The 18,489-nt window shown below is 59.2% G+C and overlaps 2 protein-coding genes across 2 annotated transcripts in view; both read right to left on the bottom strand.

Moving 5' to 3' along the window:
* The window catches only part of CAMP (cathelicidin antimicrobial peptide), a 2,301-nt gene extending 2,273 nt beyond the window's left edge, over positions 1-28 (bottom strand). The window contains exon 1 of the mRNA XM_026044257.1: positions 14-28. Coding sequence (XP_025900042.1) covers positions 14-28 — 15 coding nt within the window. The remainder of the gene's footprint in view (positions 1-13) is intronic.
* A 1,429-nt stretch (positions 29-1,457) lies between these two features.
* KLHL18 (kelch like family member 18) lies at positions 1,458-17,541 on the bottom strand. The gene is made up of 10 exons (XM_026044274.1): positions 17,348-17,541; positions 11,173-11,303; positions 10,851-10,991; positions 8,467-8,665; positions 7,455-7,615; positions 6,996-7,132; positions 6,223-6,445; positions 3,695-3,799; positions 3,096-3,207; positions 1,458-2,064 (listed from the first exon to the last, which is right to left on the bottom strand). Exons 1-10 carry the CDS (start codon positions 17,492-17,494, stop codon positions 1,678-1,680), a joined length of 1,743 nt encoding a protein of 580 aa, XP_025900059.1. The 5' UTR covers positions 17,495-17,541; the 3' UTR covers positions 1,458-1,677.
* Positions 17,542-18,489: the final 948 nt, after the last annotated feature.

The following is an 18,489-nucleotide window of genomic DNA, read 5'->3' as shown; positions in this document are numbered from 1 at the left end:
CCAGCAGCAGCGCCCAGCAGCCCGCCATGGTGCCAGCGGTGCCGCGCGCCGCCCGCGCGCCCCTTTAGCCCCGCGCGCTTGCCCAAGGCCGCCTTGCGCCACCGCCTTGCGCCACCGCCGGACCGCCCCTCCACGGGAAGACGGGGAAGAGTGTCCCAACTTTATGTGGTGTTGCATTTGGGAGCAAGGACATGGAAAAGTCCCTCCGGCGCTTCCCACTGCTCCACAGCAATGCCATCCCGGTGTTTTTTGGCAATTCTTGGCCAAAGTGGCCGCAGTTTGACGCTGCCGTCCTCGGTTTTCCCACTCCACCGTCCCAGCAGCATGGGAATCTCCGGCGTGTCCTCCAGTGCCGCGTGGCAAAGAGGGGTCACCGACAACGCACGCGCTATAGAACCACGTATGCACATATACATATATATATATACCTAAAATATACACAGTACCTGAACATATAGACAGCCACATATACACCCAAAGGAAAAGCCCTGTGGTGACCAGGATGGATGGGAAGTGCGGGATTGGGAGGGAGGGAAGGAGCCGCAGGGATCTCCGACACCCCAGGGGCAACCCGGGATCGGCTCCGGTGGAGACACGGGAAGGTCCGGCCGCCTTCCCGCTCCTCTCGCCGGCGCCGAGGGGGACGGTTAGTGTTGAGGGGCTCCCGTTGCCACCGGTGCTGCCGCCCGAGCCCCATCCGGCTGCGCCTCCGGACACGGAGCACGGAGCGGGAGGAAAGGGGCTGGCGAGAGAGCCCTGCTGGATCACGATTCCCGCTCGTGCAGCAGCGACGCCGAGGGGTTTAACGGGATGAGCGATGCCCAAAGGCCCCCGAAATCCCGGAGCTGCCACGCAGGCTCTGGTGGGGCCAGGCAGCCAAGACCAGGCCCTGGGGCACAAAATGGGGAAAAACCCCAAGATTTTGGGCTCTGTGGCCACGGGAGGCCATTCCCGGCCGCCCAGCGGCGCCTTTCCAAAGCTGCCGTAAAAACAGGTGACATTGCTGCTCCTCGCCCGCCCCGGCCGCTTGGAGCCGGGAAAACCTGGCTTTTCCAGCCAAATTTAATGCGAGGGATGGCTTCCCCCCAGCCCCTCGCCCGCTTGCCTAACGGGAACCGTTAGAGCTGTTGCTCCGCGCCCGTGGGGCGGCCCCTTTTCCCCGGGGTCTGAGGAAACCGGCGCGCGGCCGAGGCGCCCGTTGCGCCCCCTTCCTCGTTTCCCCATCGCGCGGCTCTTGCGGAGGAGTTTTCCCCATCGTGTTTCTCCATCTCCACGCGTTGCTGCTCCGGGAAGGCCCGTGCGAGGGGCAGAGCCCCCGGGGGCTATTTCTGGGTTAATAAACTGGTGGATTGGTTAAAGTGCCCCCCGTGCTGGGCAGCTGGCCGTGGTAAAAGAAGGGAGAGATGGACAAGGTAAAGGGGGGAGAGGGAGGCAGCTGCGTCCGGCCGCTGTCCACGCGTTGGCCCTGGATTTGGGGGTTCTTTGATCGTCCGGGAGCCCCCCCAGGGCAAACGCCAAGGGCGGGGATCGTGTCTGTGGAGTTCCTGTGTGTGTGAGGGACACGTGAGCACCTGCAAACGGATCCCGGCGACGGCGCGGGCGCTTCCCGAAGCCGGGCTCGCGGCTCCGAAGGTACCCTCGACCCCCAGGAGGGCCAATCCCACGTCCCGGCGCGGCTCACACGGAGAGCAGCGGCACGCAGCCCACGCCGACGCCGCCTTCGTGGCACACCATGGGAGCCATGAACGTCCAGCGCTCGCTCTCGGGGTCGTACATCTCCACGGAGCTCAGGTTGGACTGTCCGTCGTAGCCGCCCACGGCGTAGAGGCGGCCGCCGCTGGCCACGAGCGACACGCGGCTGCGGCGGCTGTTCATGGGCACCAGCAGGTACCACTGGTCGGCCGCGGAGCTGTAGCCCTCGGTGGCGCTGAGGAAGGCCGAGCCGTCGTAGCCGCCGCACGCGAAGAGGCGGCTGCCGAGCGCGGCGGCGCCGTGCCGGCACCGCTTGTGCACCATGCTGCCCACCGCGTGCCACGTGCCCGTCGGCTGGTTGTAGTACTCCACCTGCGGCACAAGGGCACACGGCGTTAACAGGGGGACCTCGGAGGCCTCCGAGCTGCTCCCCGGGGACCAGGAGGTCCCAGCAGGAGGTGGGATCCGTCTGCAGGGCGTCCAGCTCAGCAAGGAATCGGGATGGGAGAGACTGGGAGGTTCCCGGTCTGGATGGACATCAGGCTGTGGCCATAACCTGCAGCTCCCGCAGAACCTAGGAATGGTTGAGGCTCCCACATTCCCAGCTATGGAAGGGGCATTGAGGCCGTCCTTCTCCCACGGCTCTGCCTGGGAAGCGGCTGCGGAGGCTGCCGGGCTGTACCGGGCTCTTCTGCAGCCCGTCCCGCTGCCCCAGCCGCATGAGCGGCGTCAGCCCCGCGTGTATCCGCAGGGACCGCGGCCCGCAGCCCCAGTGGGAGCACGGAGCACCCCCAGAATGGCTGAGGGTGGAAGGGATCCCTAGGGATCATCCAGTGCAGCCCCTGCTCCAGCACGGGGCACCCAGAGCACTGGGCACCTGGTGCCACCCAGGTGGGTTCGGGAGCAGGAGCCTCCGCAGCCTCCCTGGGCAGCCTGTTCCACCTCCTTCCTTCCATGTGATTCCCTCTTCCCGGTGTCCAACCCATGTTGCTCTGTTGATGAGCAGAGGATGGAAGCCTGGAGCACAGCAGCCCAGGCACTACAGGATCCCCGTCTTGAATCTCGTTTCAGAGCTAAACAACCTCTCCAAGTGCTTCCAAACAGGCAGAGGAAGGCACCTGGCACCCAGGAAACCTCGAGAGTTTTAGTCCAGCTCTCAGCGAGTACCAGGACAGCTCATTCCATCCTTAGGAAGAAGAAGGGTCCTCTTCCTTAGTGTAAACACTTAGGAAGAGGATCCTCTTATTGGGAAGAGGATCCTATTTATCGGGAAGTAAACACTTCCCAGTGTAAACACTGAAGGTAATGCAGAGTTTGGGAGCACAAGGAAGGGGCAGGACCCCTTCCAGCCCCCGTTAGTCGGGGCCTGGGGTTTGGGGAGGCCGGGCCTTGCGGGCACTTACACTGCTGAAGATCTGCAGGCCGTCGTGGCCCCCGGACACGTAGATGCGGCCCTCGAAGACGGTGACGCCGGCAGCGCTGCGGTTGGAGCTCATGGGGGTCACCACCGTCCACCTTGCCGGGGGAGAGCAGGGATTAGCAAGGGGCTCCCACCGCCACGGAGCAGCTCTGGGGATCACACCGAATCCATGGCCTTTGCCAGGCCTCTCTCTCAGTCATTCTCGCTGCCTCTTGCAGCAAAACCGCTCGCTCGCGCCAAGGAAAAGTTGCTAGAAGGGGCTACCACACGCCTAGGAAGACCCAACGGTTGCCCAGGAAGACCCAACGGCCCCCTAGGAAGACCCAACGGCTCCCTAGGAAGACCCAACGGTTGCCCAGGAAGACCCAACGGCCCCCTAGGAAGACCCAACGGCTCCCTAGGAAGACCCAACGGTTGCCCAGGAAGACCCAACGGCCCCCTAGGAAGACCCAACGGCTCCCTAGGAAGACCCAACGGTTGCCCAGGAAGACCCAACGGCTTTGCCACCTGTTTCTGCCCGGGTGTTTTGCCCCAGGGCTCCCCTCGGTGCCCTGACCCCACGTTGGCTGTGGGAGCTCCTACCTGTTGGTCTCCGGGCAATAGGACTCCACGGAGTTGAGGGAGGAGTTCCCGTCGTAGCCGCCGCACACGTAGATCTGCCCGTCCAGCACCACGGTGCCCATGGCGCTGAAAGGAGGAGCACGAAGGCCGTTAGGGTGGTGGTGACACGAGCCAGCAAAGTGCCACAACCTCCTCGGCCCACGGGCTGCAGAGAGGGCCGCGCTAGTTGGGGACAACCAAGTCCCCGGTGGGGAGGGTTAGGTACAAAGTGCCCTGCTCGAGGTGCAAAATCCCAGAAGGGCTGAGGGTGGAAGGGACCCCTGGAGCTCCCCCAGCGCAGCCCCTGCTCCACAGGGACACCCAGAGCACGGGGCACCCGGTGGCACCCGGGCGGCTTGGGGAGATGCCCAGAGCAGGAGCCTCCGCAGCCTCCCTGGGCAGCCTGGGCCAGGGCTCGGGCACCTCCCAGTGCAGCAGCTCTTCCTCCCGTGGAGATGGGACCTGCTGGGTGTCACCTTGTCCCCACTGCCCCTTGGCCTGCCCCTGGCCACCACCGAGAAGAGCTCGGCCCCTTCCTCCCTACATTCCCCCTTCAGATATTTATACACATTGGTCAGATTCCCTCTCAACCTTGTCTTCTCCAGGCTGAACAGGCCCAACTCACTCAGTTGCTCCTCGTACGAGAGATGTTCCAGTTCCTTCGTCATTTTGGTTGCCTTCCACCGGACCCTCTCTAGAAGGGTCCAGAGCTGCCCCCAATGCTCCAGGTTTGGCCTCCCCAGGGCTGAACAGAGGGGCAGGATCAGGATCCCCTCCCTGCCCTGCTGCCAACGTCCTCCTGATGCAGCCAGGAGCTCGTTGGCCTCCTTGGCCACCAGGGTCCTGCTGTCTCATGGTCACCTTGGTGTCCACCAGGACTCCAGGTCCCTCTCCATGGAGCTGCTCTCCAAGCAGCCCATTTGTCCCCATCGAAAGCCCGAACCAAAAGCACAGGCAGGAACAGGCAGCCAGGTAGAAATTCCAGCATCTCTCTGGCTTCCTAGGAAGGGCTTCATCCCTGTTGCTGCTGCTGGAAGGGGACTGGAAAACTCCTGCAGACACCACAGTCGCTGCTGAACGTTACCCTGAGGTTTCTGACCCTCCTGTTGTGCTCTCTAAATGACATATTTGGCCCCAAAGGTGCTCAGATGGGCTACCTCAAAACAAGAGGCTGGAATTCCACCTGGAAACAGTCCCAGGATGTTATCCAGGCTCTGCCTCCGAGCCAGGAGCTTTGGTCAAGGATCAAAATGACCAGGAATCATGTGGGTGACACTGTCCTGCAAGGGCGTGTGATGGCAGCACTGGGAGACACTGTCACTAGGAACCTACGTAGCTGCTCACAGCTCCTTCTTCCCAACCCACCAACGTCTGAAACCACAAAACAGCAGCAATAACAGAAAAAAAACCCACCCAGACAAATGGTTATGGTGAAGAAGCGCCGCAAGGCTTGCAGAAACACGAGCAACTTAACAGCTGGGCGGGAGGGCAAGGAAAACCACAGCAAGAACCCTGGCAAGCAGGAATGTGTTTAGCTGAGAGGCGGCAGCGGTTGCCGCGTTGTGGTGGGCAGGACAGAGCCACCACACGGCTTCACGGTGGGGTTTTCAACACAGCTCGGGGCAACGGCAGCCGCCAAGGAGGTCCTGAGGTTCTGTTCTTCCAGCACTGCCCCCTGCTCTGCTGGGGACTTCTCTCTGCAGGCTGTAAAGTCACTCTTCTCTGCTCCCCTCCTGGGAGTGTGTCTGCTTTCTGGTGAGGAAAAACGCTGCCAGCACCACATGGAAAGGGAAGGAGGGGGTTATTTCAGCCCCTGGCTACACAGGGGAGCTCCCCACGGCATTCCTGCCTGGATCTACCCTCTAGCATCGCAACATAAGGGCACGGGGCTCCGTCCACTTCCCACGAAACTCCAGCACAAACCTTGGCAGGTCTCTTCAGCACAGGGAAAATTCCCTCGCTCGTTTGATTTCGCTCCCAGGTGCCACCAGAAATAAGTGATCTCTGCAATTTGCAGCCCACGCTCTGTCACTTCTGAGCTGTTTCTTTCTTTCTTTTCTTTAAAAGTACCAAGATCTCGATGTCTTTCCTCCTAAGCTGACGCCTGGGGAAGCTCTGCAGCCTCCCCTCTTCCTTGAGGGCAGTGCCTGGGTTTGGAGCAGGCACCTCACAGAATCCCAGATGGGTTGAGGGTGGAAGGGACCTCTGGAGATCGCCCAGTCCCACCCCCTGCTCCAGCAGGGACAACCAGAGCACTGGGCACCTGGTCGCATCCAGGTGGGTTTGGGAGATCTCCAGAGAAGAAGCCTCCCTGACCAGCTTGTTCCACCCTTCCTTCCATGTAATTCCCTCTTCCCAGCATCCATCCCAGGACTGCTGGCCTTTTTGCTCCTTCCCTCTCCAGGGAAGCTCTCTCGTGGCCTCCAGCACCACCCAAGCCCTCTCCATCACCCCCTGTCCCCACTCAGCTGCCCACCAAGGACCCGTCCCAGCGAGCGAGCCCCGCGCACCTCCGCTTGCTGTTCATGCTCTCCACCTTGGACCACGTGTCCGTGTCGGGGTTGTAGACCTCCACGGTGCTGAGGCGCAGCTGCCCGTCGTAGCCGCCGATGGCGTAGAGGAGCCCGTTGAGCACGGCGACGCCGACGCGGCTCCGCGCCGTCGTCATGGGCTGGCACTTCTCCCAGCGGTTGGCCACGGGGTCGAACACTTCCACCACGTTCAGCGAGTCGCCTGCGTAGAAATTTGCTACTCACGTTAAAAACGGGGAGACCGATTCGGTAGCATTAGGTGGGAACCCTGTTAGCAAAAGCACCCGGGGCAGATGGATGGCAGGGAGACGGATGCTGATCTGATTCAGACCTTAGCTGCTGGTTTTGGGGAAGTTGGATCAACAACAGTTGGATCAGAGGCAGTTCCCAGCCACAGCTCTACTCACCTACAAGGAGAACCTGCTCATGGTGCATCAAAAAGTTAATTAGAACTGCCCTCTGCGACACAAAATGATGATAGAGTGCTTGGAGACTGGCCCATTCCCTGAGCAGCAAGGCCCTAAAGGCCCTGTAGGGTGGGAGCAGGGCTGGTTACAACCTCAGAAGGAACAGGAGGTTTGAGAAGTGACCATCTGTGGCCACCTTGAGCACTTTAGTGTCCCTTCAGAAGACAGAAAGGGCTGCACAGAGAGGGGAAACTACCCCAAACTTTCCATGGGGGCAGAAGAGGACGATGCCATGGCTTCAGTGTGCCACTGCCCCACGCTGCGGGCAGCAGAGGTGCAAGGTACCTGCCGAGTTGAGGCCTCCGACGGCGTAGATGAGCCCCGCGATGGACGTGCAGCAGCGCGGGCGCGTCTTGAACGCCGGCAGGTGCGGCCGCCGCTCCGGCATCAGGTGATAATCCTTCGCCTCGTCCACAAGGTCCCTGAAACCAAAGGCAAAGACACATCTGGAGAGAGCTCGGTTGAGCCTGCTCTTTGCTAGGACAAAGTCTGGACCATCTTGAAGCAGATGTTGGTTTAGGCGACGGGCTTTTCCCTCCCCAAAAGGGCTGATTCTAGTGAAAGAGCGGATTTCTGACCCACTCCAGAAACGGGTGGTTCTACTCGAAGGCAGCCTAGCCCTGTCATTAGGTTATCAACAGGCTGCTGCTGCGAGATGTGATGTCCACGGAGAGAATCCGGGCTCGCCAAGCCCCATTCCCGTGGGCAGTGCCCAGAGGCGCCGGCCGCTCCTCAAGGCCTCACCTGCACTTGTGGCAGCAGCGCACGAGGTCGTCCTGCTGCACGCGGTCCGTGAGGAACTGCGGGCGACAGAGGGGCAGGCGGATTTTGGACAGGAGCTCGGGCAAGAAGGACTCCCTCTGGTCTCGGTCGTAGCGGATCCAGGCCAGAGCAGCTTCAAACACCTGCAGGAGGGAGGCCAGGAAAGCTGCAGCCGTTTCCTTTCCCTCCATGCGAGGGCAAATTAAGAGATTATGAAGGGCGATCGGTGCCTGGGTTCCTCTGGGCTCTCTGGTTCTCCCACCTGGCACCATCAGTGCCCGGGCTTGTTTCTCCTCCTGTTCCACTGCATTCATGTCCAGATGAGGGCACCCAAGTCAATGCCTGGCTCCATCGCCCTGGCCCCATCGTTGCTGGTGGCTCCTAAGCACCGAGGAGTGACCATAAGGTCCCCAGCAGCAGCGCTGACCAGCAGGGACAGTTGATGCCACCAGCTTTCCCAGCCTCGACTCCAGGAGCTCATGGAAATGGCAGCTCTGAGTGCTGGGCACCATGTATGTGGCTGCCACCACATGGGACAGCCCCACTCCGGACCCGACCGCTGGACACCACGTGTGTGCACCCCGTTCTGGGGGGTCTTTCATTGCAATCGGGGGTGCTGGGGCAAAGCTCAGCAGGACCATAAGTGGGAACCAAGTGATGAAGCCTTTCATTTACTGTGGAGAGCACCAGAGCCTCCCACGTCACCCTTCCTTTGCACAAAAGGACAGTTGTGACCTTCTGAAAACCAACAACCAACCAAAACCAACCCCAAACTTACTTCCATATTGCCAGCTTCCCTAGGTGCTTTATTCATGCTTATTCCATGGCATTCTGTGGTTATTCCAGGACTAACCCTAAACGAGCCCCCTTGTTGGCAAATTTAGGGGAGCATTTGCTGGGAAAACGCCACGACGTTGAGCCCAGGAGCAGGATTGTTCCCCACTCCATCCCCACACAGCCAAAAGGTCTCTCTGACCCAATCCCCCCCAGGTACCTGCTCCTCAGACTTCACGTTGAGCTCGTCCCTAGCCACGAGCTCCAGGACGTCCTCGAAGGGCAGCGCCAGGTACTCCTCGGACATGGACACCTCCACGAAGTGCTGGTGGATGAAGCTGGTGGCAGCGTCGTAGAGCACGGCGCACATCATGGTTTCGGCAAACTGGCGCACCCCTAGGCAGTTCTTGGGGTGAAGCCTGCACGAAGAGGGAGAGGAGAGCACAAAAACCACAGCAGTTCATTAGGAGGGGAGAACTGGAGGCAGGGCCAGGCATGCATCTTGAGGAATGAGGTGCATGGGAAGCGGAGTGGCAACTTGTGGAGCTTCTAGAGAAGGTCCAGCAGAGGGCAACAAAGATGATTAAGGGAATGGAGCACCTATCATACAAGGAGAGACTTATAGGCCTGTTTAGCTTGGAGAAGAGAAGGTTGAGAGGGGATCTGATCAATGTGTCCAAGCACCTGAGGGGGAATGTAGGAACAGGAGGCCAAACTCTTCTCGGTGGTGGCCAGGGGCAGGCCAAGGGGCAGTGGGGACAAGGTGACACCCAGCAGGTCCCATCTCCACGGGAGGAAGAGCTGCTGCACTGGGAGGTGCCCGAGCCCTGGCCCAGGCTGCCCAGGGAGGCTGCGGAGGCTCCTGCTCTGGGCATCTCCCCAAGCCGCCCGGGTGCCACCGGGTGCCCCGTGCTCTGGGTGTCCCTGTGGAGCAGGGGCTGCGCTGGGGGAGCTCCAGGGGTCCCTGCCACCCTCAACCATTCTAAGATTCTGTGAAATTCCCCTGGGAGATCCCGCTGGCTCTGCTCTTTGGAGGCCCGTTCCAGCCGCGGGAACGTGAGCCCCTGCACGGCAGCGTCTCCATCCCTGTCACGTCTCTCGTGCCAGGGCTCCACATCTGGCACCTCCTTGTTTTTCCATCCCGGACAAAGCTGGATTTGAGCCCGTGGCACAAACACCAACAACTCCTCACTGTTTTTCACCCTGTTTCTTTGAGTCCTCCAGAGCAGCACCCGTACCCCAGCTTCACAGAGCCGTTCCCCGAAATTAGGGAGCCTTCATCACCACCCAAACTGCCCTGGCACTTAGAGGTGAGGCCACGAGAGGGGCCCCTGCAGCCCCCAGGCTCCCTCCACCCAAGCAGCCCCTGCATCAAGGCACAAGGAAGCAGGAGATGACGACGTTCACCACGAGCAGCTGCTGGGCCCACACAACTCGGCTCTTCTGAGACACCCATCAACAGGTCTTAGATGAAAGGGCACCAATTTGGGGAAACATTTTGGATTCCCAGTGGTTTCCATTTCATAATGGGAGCTCAGCGCACACGCTCCAGCTCTTAGGGTAGTCCGAGCCCACAAATTGCTTTGTTATTAATCAAAATGAGAGCTGTGCATCTCAGTCATTACTTAACGCAGGACAATCAGCTGCTCCTGGGAGGTTTGAGGCCTGAGATATCAAACCACCTCATTTAATCTAGATACAGCTGCCCAAAGCTGGTGGGGACTCATCTCTCTCCAGCTTGTCATTATAATCAGTACCCCCAAGGTACTGATTCCCCTTAGGGGAAAAAAAACAGGATTTTGCAAGAATAATGAGTACACTGGATAATTGCATAGCTTAATATTAAATCAAAGAAGGATGCACACAGATCTATACACTGAAATGCCTCAAACCTGGAAGAAACACATTTTTGCTCCCCCGATCCACGGTTTTAGGACAACTTCATTGGGAGTTTTAAGAAAACAGCAGAAGCAGCCAGGATGTTTTAGCTATTTAGTAGATCTGTTTAATATCACAGCATTACACTGAGCAGCTGCAAAGAAACACGGTGCGTGCGTTGGCGGGGAGGGGAAACAGCCACACGAGCTTCCCTGGCACCAGCTAACGATACGTGTGGAACGTTTCCAAGGAATAATCCAGCTTCTCCGCCTCCAGATCTGCTGCTGGAAGCGTCCTGCAGCCAAATGTGAATGAAGAACCTGGGCTTGTTCTAAAGCTTGGCCACAGCTTCCTTGTGAGCACCCCGGGCACTGCCCCGTGGTGGCACCTGCTCCAGGTTCGTTAGGGCACTGGCAGCAGAGCCGGCTCCAAGGGGGAACCAGGCACCTGGGAAGCTGTGAAGCCACTGCAGTAGTTTTGTCCCAGAGGAAGAGTTTCTAGAGGTGCTAGAGACACTGAAACGCCCTCGTTGCAGAAGGGTTGAGGTTGGAAGGGACCTCTGGAGATCACCCAGTCCCATCCCCTGCTCCAGCAGGGACACCCAGGGCCTTCTGCAGAGTCCCAGCTTCAAAACACTTTTCCTAAATATCTCCGTCTCACGGAGTGGACGGCCTGTTCTGCAGGTTGAAGGAGTCTCAGGAGATGGTGGCCAGCACGAGCCCTTACCTCTCGCGCAGGAAGGTGCAGCAGGCGTCCTTGATGTTCTGCAGCTGAAGGAAGCTGGCGCCCATCAGCAGCGACTGCACGTTCTGCTGGTCTATCGCCAGGTGACCGTTGTAGGCAAAGTTGATCAGAGCCTCCAGGGCACTAAAAGAGGAGGGAAAAGGGCAGAAAATCCATCGAGCCAATCCGCAGGACACGCCGCCAGCAGAAAAGTCCTCTCCGGGAGGGTTCCTGCTAACAGGGTAGGTTTGGAGCCTGCAGGTATTGAGGCTGCCAGGAGCTCCCGATGCGCCCGCGCTTCTTCCCGGGAAGGCTCGGAAGTTACCTGGGATCCATGCCCTGCATGACGATCTCGTCCTGCTTGCACTCCATCATGTCGTTGGTGAACATGGCGTGGAAGTAGGGGATGGAGGCGGCCAGCACGATGCGGTGAGCGCTGAACTTGTGGTCCCCCACCTGCGAGGTGACAACGGGAGGGCAGCTGAGCACCGTCGCCGGCACGGCCCGACAGAAACCAGGGGCTGACAGCCGGATCATTCCCACTCGCCAGCACGACAGCAGCCTGGGTGTTTAGAATTAAATTCCAGCTTTTGAATCCAGTCTTTCCCAATTTTTAGAGTTCCCCTGGGCAAAGATGAAAGGGCATCGTGGATGAGTGGCCCAGAGCACCAGCCAAGAAAAGCCGGGATTGCCGGGGTGGGAGCCGGCACAAAACTCACTATTCCCCCGTGCACACAAGTTTCCAGCTGGGATCCGCTTGTCCTGCACAGGAAACACTCACCTACAGCCCCGCATCCGCCTTGTTGTCCGACTGTCTTCCCTGTCACCCCAAGACATCCTCAGCACCGACAACCGCCGCAGAGGCGCCGCTGGGAGCCGGGCTCAGCGCCTGTCCTTTCCTTTTCCCTAGCTCTTCTCCCAGCTTAACGCTAAAGCCCAGCTTAACGCTCAAGCCTATCCTGGCTAGATGGGTGTGCTCTGCACCTGCAGCTTCTGCTCCTCAACACGAGCTGGGCTCAGCAGTCACCTCCTCCAAACCAAACGGGGCTCCATGGTGGCTGCTCCGCGGTCGCATCCCAAGCAACCTTCCCGAGCTTCCAGGGCCTGGAAGAGGCTCCGTGGCTCTCACGCTTGTTCTCCCTCCTGCAGGCCCTTTGCTATAATTTATCTCCGGAATTATAAGGGGTTTTGCCAACTAACAACCTTCGTATCCACTTTTTCCATATCTGAGTTTAGGGCCACGTGCTCCTTTCCCGGGGCTTTGCTGCTCTCCGCATCCTCACGTAACGCGGCGCCCGGAACGCTGTTCCCCAGGGAAACATGGGAATTGCAGGATGGAATCTCACACGGGAGCAAAGGGCCTCGACGCAAGCCCCGGCGCGTCGGTGCTTCGGCAGCTTCCAGGAGGCTGCAGCGCTGGAGCTCCCGTTTTGGGCCCTCCTGTTGGCTCGGGCTGCGAGGTGGATGGCCGGGATTACTCACAGGCTGCTCCGCTCGGCCGCATTCCGGAGGCTCGGGAACGCCCGACCTGCTCCGCGTGCTCCTCGGAGCTTCCCCAGCCCTTCCTATCCCCTGGGGAAGCAGCCAGCCAGGCCCTGTGCGCCTGGCCTTCCGAAAGGGAGGGAGAAAACATCCATGAGGGAGCGAGGGGGGAATTCAACACCCGCCTCCCAGCTGCATGGGATCCATCCGGCGGTCATTCCCATGGATTCCAGGTTAAGGAGAGCTGCGTCATGCCGGCGTTGGAACTGCCCGGCGCCTCAAAGGGGCAGCAACTTTCCCCTCTGAGGGAACAGGTTAGCCACAGGCTAACCCCTGAATCGCAGAAGCAGCAGCAGAGCATAAGAAAAAGCAGGAAAAAAAAGCTTTGCATAAGAAAAAGCAGGAAAAAAAAGCTTTGCATAAGAAAAAGCAGGAAAAAAAAGCTTTGCTGCTTGACTAAAATCCTCCTTTTGCCCTTTCTGAGCCGAGTGGAGTCGCAGGGAGAACCTGTTGTTTGGGCCTTGGAGCCGAGCGACGCCTGGAACCGACCCTTTGAGCTGCGCTCAGAAGAGCTCTCAGAGCAAAGACTGCTTATTTATCCCCTCCTGTTAATCATCCCAGCCCTCAGCACATCCCTAGCCTTATCTGGGATTATATGATACTCCTAGGATACTGTTTATACGATGGTCAGGAAGAGAAACCCCCCGGGAGCTCCCAGCAAACCACAAAGGCACCGGGAAGAGGCCACGACCCTCTCTGGATGCGCGCGAGTTTGTCGGGATCACGAGGATAAACCAGCCCTTGGGAAGCGGCGTTCCTGACCTTGAGCGCTGCGGAATGCTCCCTGCGGGCCCTCCCGGGCTGCTGCATGAAAAGCTCCTTCTCCAGCAGCCTCCCACGTCCCCAAAATGTTAATAAATGCCAGGGCACAATGCGCCTTTCTCCACCGAATGAACGGTGTAGGTGTGGGAGAGACAGCCGTTATTTTTGTGACATCGTGCTGCAGAGCCGAGAAGTCTCTGGGGTCCAGGAGAGCTCCTGAAGGAGCATCCAGAGGGGATGGTTGGCTCTCCCACTGTTCTCCCTACTTCCAAGCAGCAGCACATTCCGCAAGCACGTCCTCCTCCTCCTGGGATAGCCCTGGCACCAAAGAGCACCTCAGGCTTTGGTTCCTCTCCTCTGCTCAGCCACCAGATCTCACAAGGTCCCCTCGATCATCTCAAAGGGACGGAGGGGACACAAGGCGCAGGGCGTCACGTGGAGCTTGGTTTGCTGCTAAGGAAAGCGAAGGAAAAGCAATTTGATAATGACTTTGAATGAGTCTGGAGGCAGAAACCAGGAAGCCAAGTGAAAACCACGCACAGAAACGCACGCTTTCGACAAACATTCTGGGTTTCGCGTCTATTTAAAGCACCAGAAATACTTGTTATTAAGCATGAGGTGAAGAGCACAGAGAGGAACCCAAAGCTGTAAGAGCAAGTCCAATTATCAGCCAGAGCAGCTTGGAATGGCTGCAGGACACGATTCAAACAGGACTCTGAACCCAAAGGTCTCATGTGCAAAGAGATCTGCTTTGACAGCTCGTCCCTGGCCTAAAAGAGAGTGTTTTGCTCAAGGAGCTCAGAAACACCCCAGAATTAACCTGCATGAGCTGCCTGGGATCCCACTTCTCCTTCAGGAAGAGGCACTTCAGGAAGAACACGCTCCGAACGGAGCCTTTGGAGGGAGAAAAGCCAACGGGAGCATCACGTACCCGTCCAGCCCGGCGCCTCTCCACGCTGGGAAACGCTTCATCTCTCCAGGGCTGAATCAATTTTTAGGGATTTTCCTCGTTAGTCACAGGGTTGCTCATGGGTAGGTGGCATCTGAGCTATGCAGCAGCGTTAACCGAGTGCCAGGCGGGCTGACAGCAGCACAAACCTCCTCTTTTTGGGCAGAGATTTATTGGAGATCCGCCGTGGGTGCCAGCTTGGCACCTGGGTCTGCTTTGCCTCGGGTTGGCGCGAGCCGGAGCCGTAAAAACGTCTGCTCTGATGGATTTTATCAATGGAAAAATGGCTTGGAATATCCCTGCTTCGTGCTGCTTCCCAGGCTGCCAGCTTAATGGGTCCCTAGGGAGTGTTTGTGGCCGGGTTTAACACACAGCAGCGAACTCCAGAAAACAGAATCTGCCCAAATCTCCTTCCCCTCAGCGTGCAGAAAACACCGTTTTGGAAAGGAAAACACAAGCACCGAGCGGCGACTTCGATGCCATTAAGCAGCAGGCAAAGGTCCAAAGCAGGGAATCAGCTCCCTGGACACCTCCTGCCTTCAATGAACTGAAAATGTTTCTCTGCTTCTGCAGCATTTGTCATTTGAGGGCTCCAAAACACCTCGAGAACATGAGGAAATAGTCAACGCTCGCTGGAAAATAGGGGGAGTTTCTATGGCGCTGCTGGCACACGCGGGAAAGGCGCAATGAAGGCCCAAGACTTTCAGGCAGAGCATTGCTGATCCAATTAGCTAAGCAAAGAGCTAATTGCCTTTTACCAGCACGGCGCTGGCAGTGCAGAGGACCGAATGGAAGGTTTAGGTTCAGACAGGAACCGATTCCAATTGCGGGACGTCCTTGCAAAGCTCCCCTAAACCGAGCGTGGGCAGAAGCGCCCTGAGACCTCCTAGTGCTTCAGATCCAGCTCCTGGGGGAAAACAGACCGAGGGAAACAACGGAGAGAAATCAAACCTCACTTATCTTACCCCAAAACCAGCATTTTAGCCAAGAGTGGATTTCAAAGCCTATAGCCAACAAGTTAAGGTAGTCACCGAGCTTCAAACCACCGGACACATCCATCCACGCGACTCAAAACGCAGGAAATTCATCCTCCGAAAGGAGACCCCATCCTGCCCCGTGGCCCCCGCCGCGCCGGCTGAATCGACGCTCCACGAGGGCAATAATTAAAGCAAATAATCCCAACAAACAAGCCAGGAGTGCCGACGCTTGCCAACAACTGGAGGTCTGTTTGAAGAGCAAACACGGCTCCGGGCTGGCGGAATCATTTACAGCCATTGACCCCGGCGCTGATAGCGGAGAAGAGGCCACGGAACAACCCGCGGGCGCTCCGAGGAACCGTCGGCTCCCGCTCACAAAATTCCCAGCTCCAGCGGGTTTTCCTTCACGCAGGAGCCAGGGCGAAAACACTCGGGGGTAAAACTACAGCAATGACCTTGCTGGAATGGTCAGGATCCACTTCAGGGTTTCCAGGCCTTTGAGTACATCCCGATGCTCTTCCCTCCGTAGGCTCCTTGTGCAGGGAGACGTTTGGCTGGATTTACAGCCTCCTCACGCAGCAAATGCATGGAGGTCAAGGAAAACGTGGGGTTTATGTCAGCCCCGCCACCGGAGCTCGGTTAATAATAAGTCCCTCTCAGAGCACACGAGGTGAAGTCGAGGAGACACCTCGTTCCAAACGGCCGGGAAGAAAATCTTGGATGGGCTTCAACAGGCAGCGTTAATTCAATTGCTCCGGGACACGGAGGCCAGCGCTGAGAAATCGGACGTCAGGAGGCAGCAGTGGCAGCTGAGTAGGAAATTTTGACATTATAGTGAAAAAATAGCCAAGCAGCAGAGCAAGAAAGCCACAATTTCAAGAAAAGTGACATTTTTTTTAAGAGCTGTTTAAGTTTTGTAGCGGTGACAGGTCTGACAACGGGCTCTCCAGGTGAGATTTGGCTCCCGTGACTCTTGATATCAAACAAAAAGGGAAAAACCGTGGGGACAACGTGGGGTCTTCAGCCCCAGAGCTGCCAGTGTGGTAGGGGACACATTATGACACCTGGATCCCTTCAGGCCTCACGATTTGGAAAGTTTTCCCACTCTGTGGTAGAAGAAACACAAAGTAAAATGACACGAATAAGGCTAAAAAAGAGCACTTTGGTACCGTGGGTGGACAGGAATGGAATTCAGGGGCAGTTTGGTGGAATAAGAGTCAGGGTAAAGCCAGGCTGGAATCGTCTTGTTCCTGTCATCGTCATCCGATGGAGCCTCCTGCCTCGGGACACTCGGTCATCGGGTGAAGCAGACACGGGACACTCGGCCGGCTGCGGGATTTGCCAATCCCACTTGGAAACGCCAAGTCCTCTTGGATAGGGATTATGAAATCCAGGGCTGTCCAGAACCAACTGCTCCTGCCAAGAAATTCCCCGCTTGCCGCCGCCACGGATAGGCGTCTTGGGAGGCAAAAGGCTGGATAATATGGAAAAGCAAGCGGCCGAGCTCTTCCTGATAAACACGCGGGCTTGGGAAGCGACGTCCTGCTCCAGGACGATTGGATCCACAGGCAGAGACCGGAGCGGCGGGAAGCGCAGGGTTCTGGGAAGCGCAGGCTGGGAAGCTCCTCCACGCGCCGACTGAATCCCGGGAATCCTGCGGTGACTCGACGCTCCTGGAGACATTCCCGGCTCCCATCGGCGCCGGGAGCTGCGGGCACCGACGGCCCCATTGCGGGACACAGAGGGGTCCCCGAAAGAGCTGGCGGGGGGGCCCTGCTCCCCCTCCGCCCCCCAAAGGCGCTGAGGGAAGGGGGGGTCGGCCCCTTTTCAATGGCAGCAAACAGGGTTTGGGGGGCACCCCAGCTGTGCCCTTCCTGCGCCCCAAACGGTGTTGGGGGACCCTCAGCTGCCCCAAAAAAGGGGGCTCACAGACACCCTCAGAGCTCGGATTTTTTGCCCCCCACGAATGGGGTCAGCAGGCGGGCTCAGCTCCCCCTTCCCCACCCCAATCGCACCCCAAAGCGGTCGGAGGCTCCCTCAGAGCCCCCCATTTTGCCCCACATGCATGGAGCCGGTGGGGGGGGCTCAGCCCCCCCAAAAGCGGTCGCAGGGACCCCCAGACCGCCCCACAAGTGCCCGGGGGGGCTCAGCCCCAGCTCCCCCCCCCCGCTGTCCCCTCCCCAAACGGGGCCGGGCCGCCGCCCGCCGCCGCCCCCTCGCCGCCCGGCCTGTTGGGCACGGGGGGCCCGGGCCGCCATGTCGGGCCGCACCTTGAGGGTCACGTCGCACAGCTTGCCCTGCCGCCGGATCTCGCCCATGACGCCGTAGCCGCGGCTCGGCAGGTCGCCCACCGAGAAGTGCACGAGGTCCTCGGCGTCCAGCTCGAGGTCGGGCTCGGCCGCCGCCGCCTCCAGCATCTTCCTTCCCGCCGCCGCCGCCGCCGCCTTCGCGTCCCGCGCGCGCTGTCCCCGCCCGGCCGCCGTAGCGCGGCCCCCTCCCCGCCCGCAGCCGCCCCGCAAGCGCAAGGGCGGAAGCGGCCGCCCCACTTCCGCCCGCCCTGACTTCCGGCGGGCGCCATGGCAACCGCGTCGCCGGCCGCTCCGCCATCGCCGCTGTCACGGGCCGGTCCCGTCCGGTCCGGTCCGGTCCGGTCCGATCCGGTTCGATCCGGATCAGGTACTAGCAAGGCCCGGCTCCCCCCACCTCCCGAGCCTCCTTCTCCGGCCTGCGTCGCTCCCTCCGCTCCTGAGGCCTCTGTCCCGTCCCCACGGCCTCTTGTGCCCTCGGGGCTCTCCCTTGTGGCCTCGTGTCCTGCCCCCGACCCTGTGTCCAACCCGCCATCCCCAGCTCCTGCCTCCTCCTCAGGCCTCTCCTCCCTCGTCCCCTCCTTAGGGCCCCTTCCCCTCTCCACCTCTTGTCATTTCCCACCCCACAACCTCCTTTGTCCCCTTCCCTCCAGGCTTCTCCTCCTCACAAAGCCCTCGTCTCCCTCCCCAGGCCTGGCGGTGTCCCCCGCCATTGCCCAGCCCCATCCTGCCAAACTGCTGCTGCTCCCTGGCCCTCCTAGGGACCCTCCTGCCCCTTCTTTTGCCCCCCTTACCCCCCATTCCCAAGTGCTTCTTTCCCCAGTCCCACTCATTCCCCACATGCCCTTATCCTCTTGTACCCCCTTGGGCAATTTGGGCTGATTTTCCCCCCTGTTCCCCTTGGGACAGAGGTGACACCTCAAATACCCTGTGCTGGAGCTTCAGGGATGTCTTGCCAAATGGATCCATCACAAAATCACCATGGGAGCCCAAATTCTAGGGGACCGCACCAAAGGCACCCCCAAAGCAGGTTCAGCCTCCCAGCTTACATTTAGTTTTGGCCCAACCTCTGTCCTCCTCTGGCAGATAAATTCAGCATTAGAAAT

This window comes from Nothoprocta perdicaria, unplaced genomic scaffold (assembly GCF_003342845.1).
Source record: "Nothoprocta perdicaria isolate Ctin4 unplaced genomic scaffold, notPer1 scaffold_357, whole genome shotgun sequence".
NCBI classification, from domain to species: Eukaryota; Metazoa; Chordata; class Aves; order Tinamiformes; family Tinamidae; genus Nothoprocta; species Nothoprocta perdicaria.
This window is presented reverse-complemented; position numbering and strand designations above follow the sequence as displayed.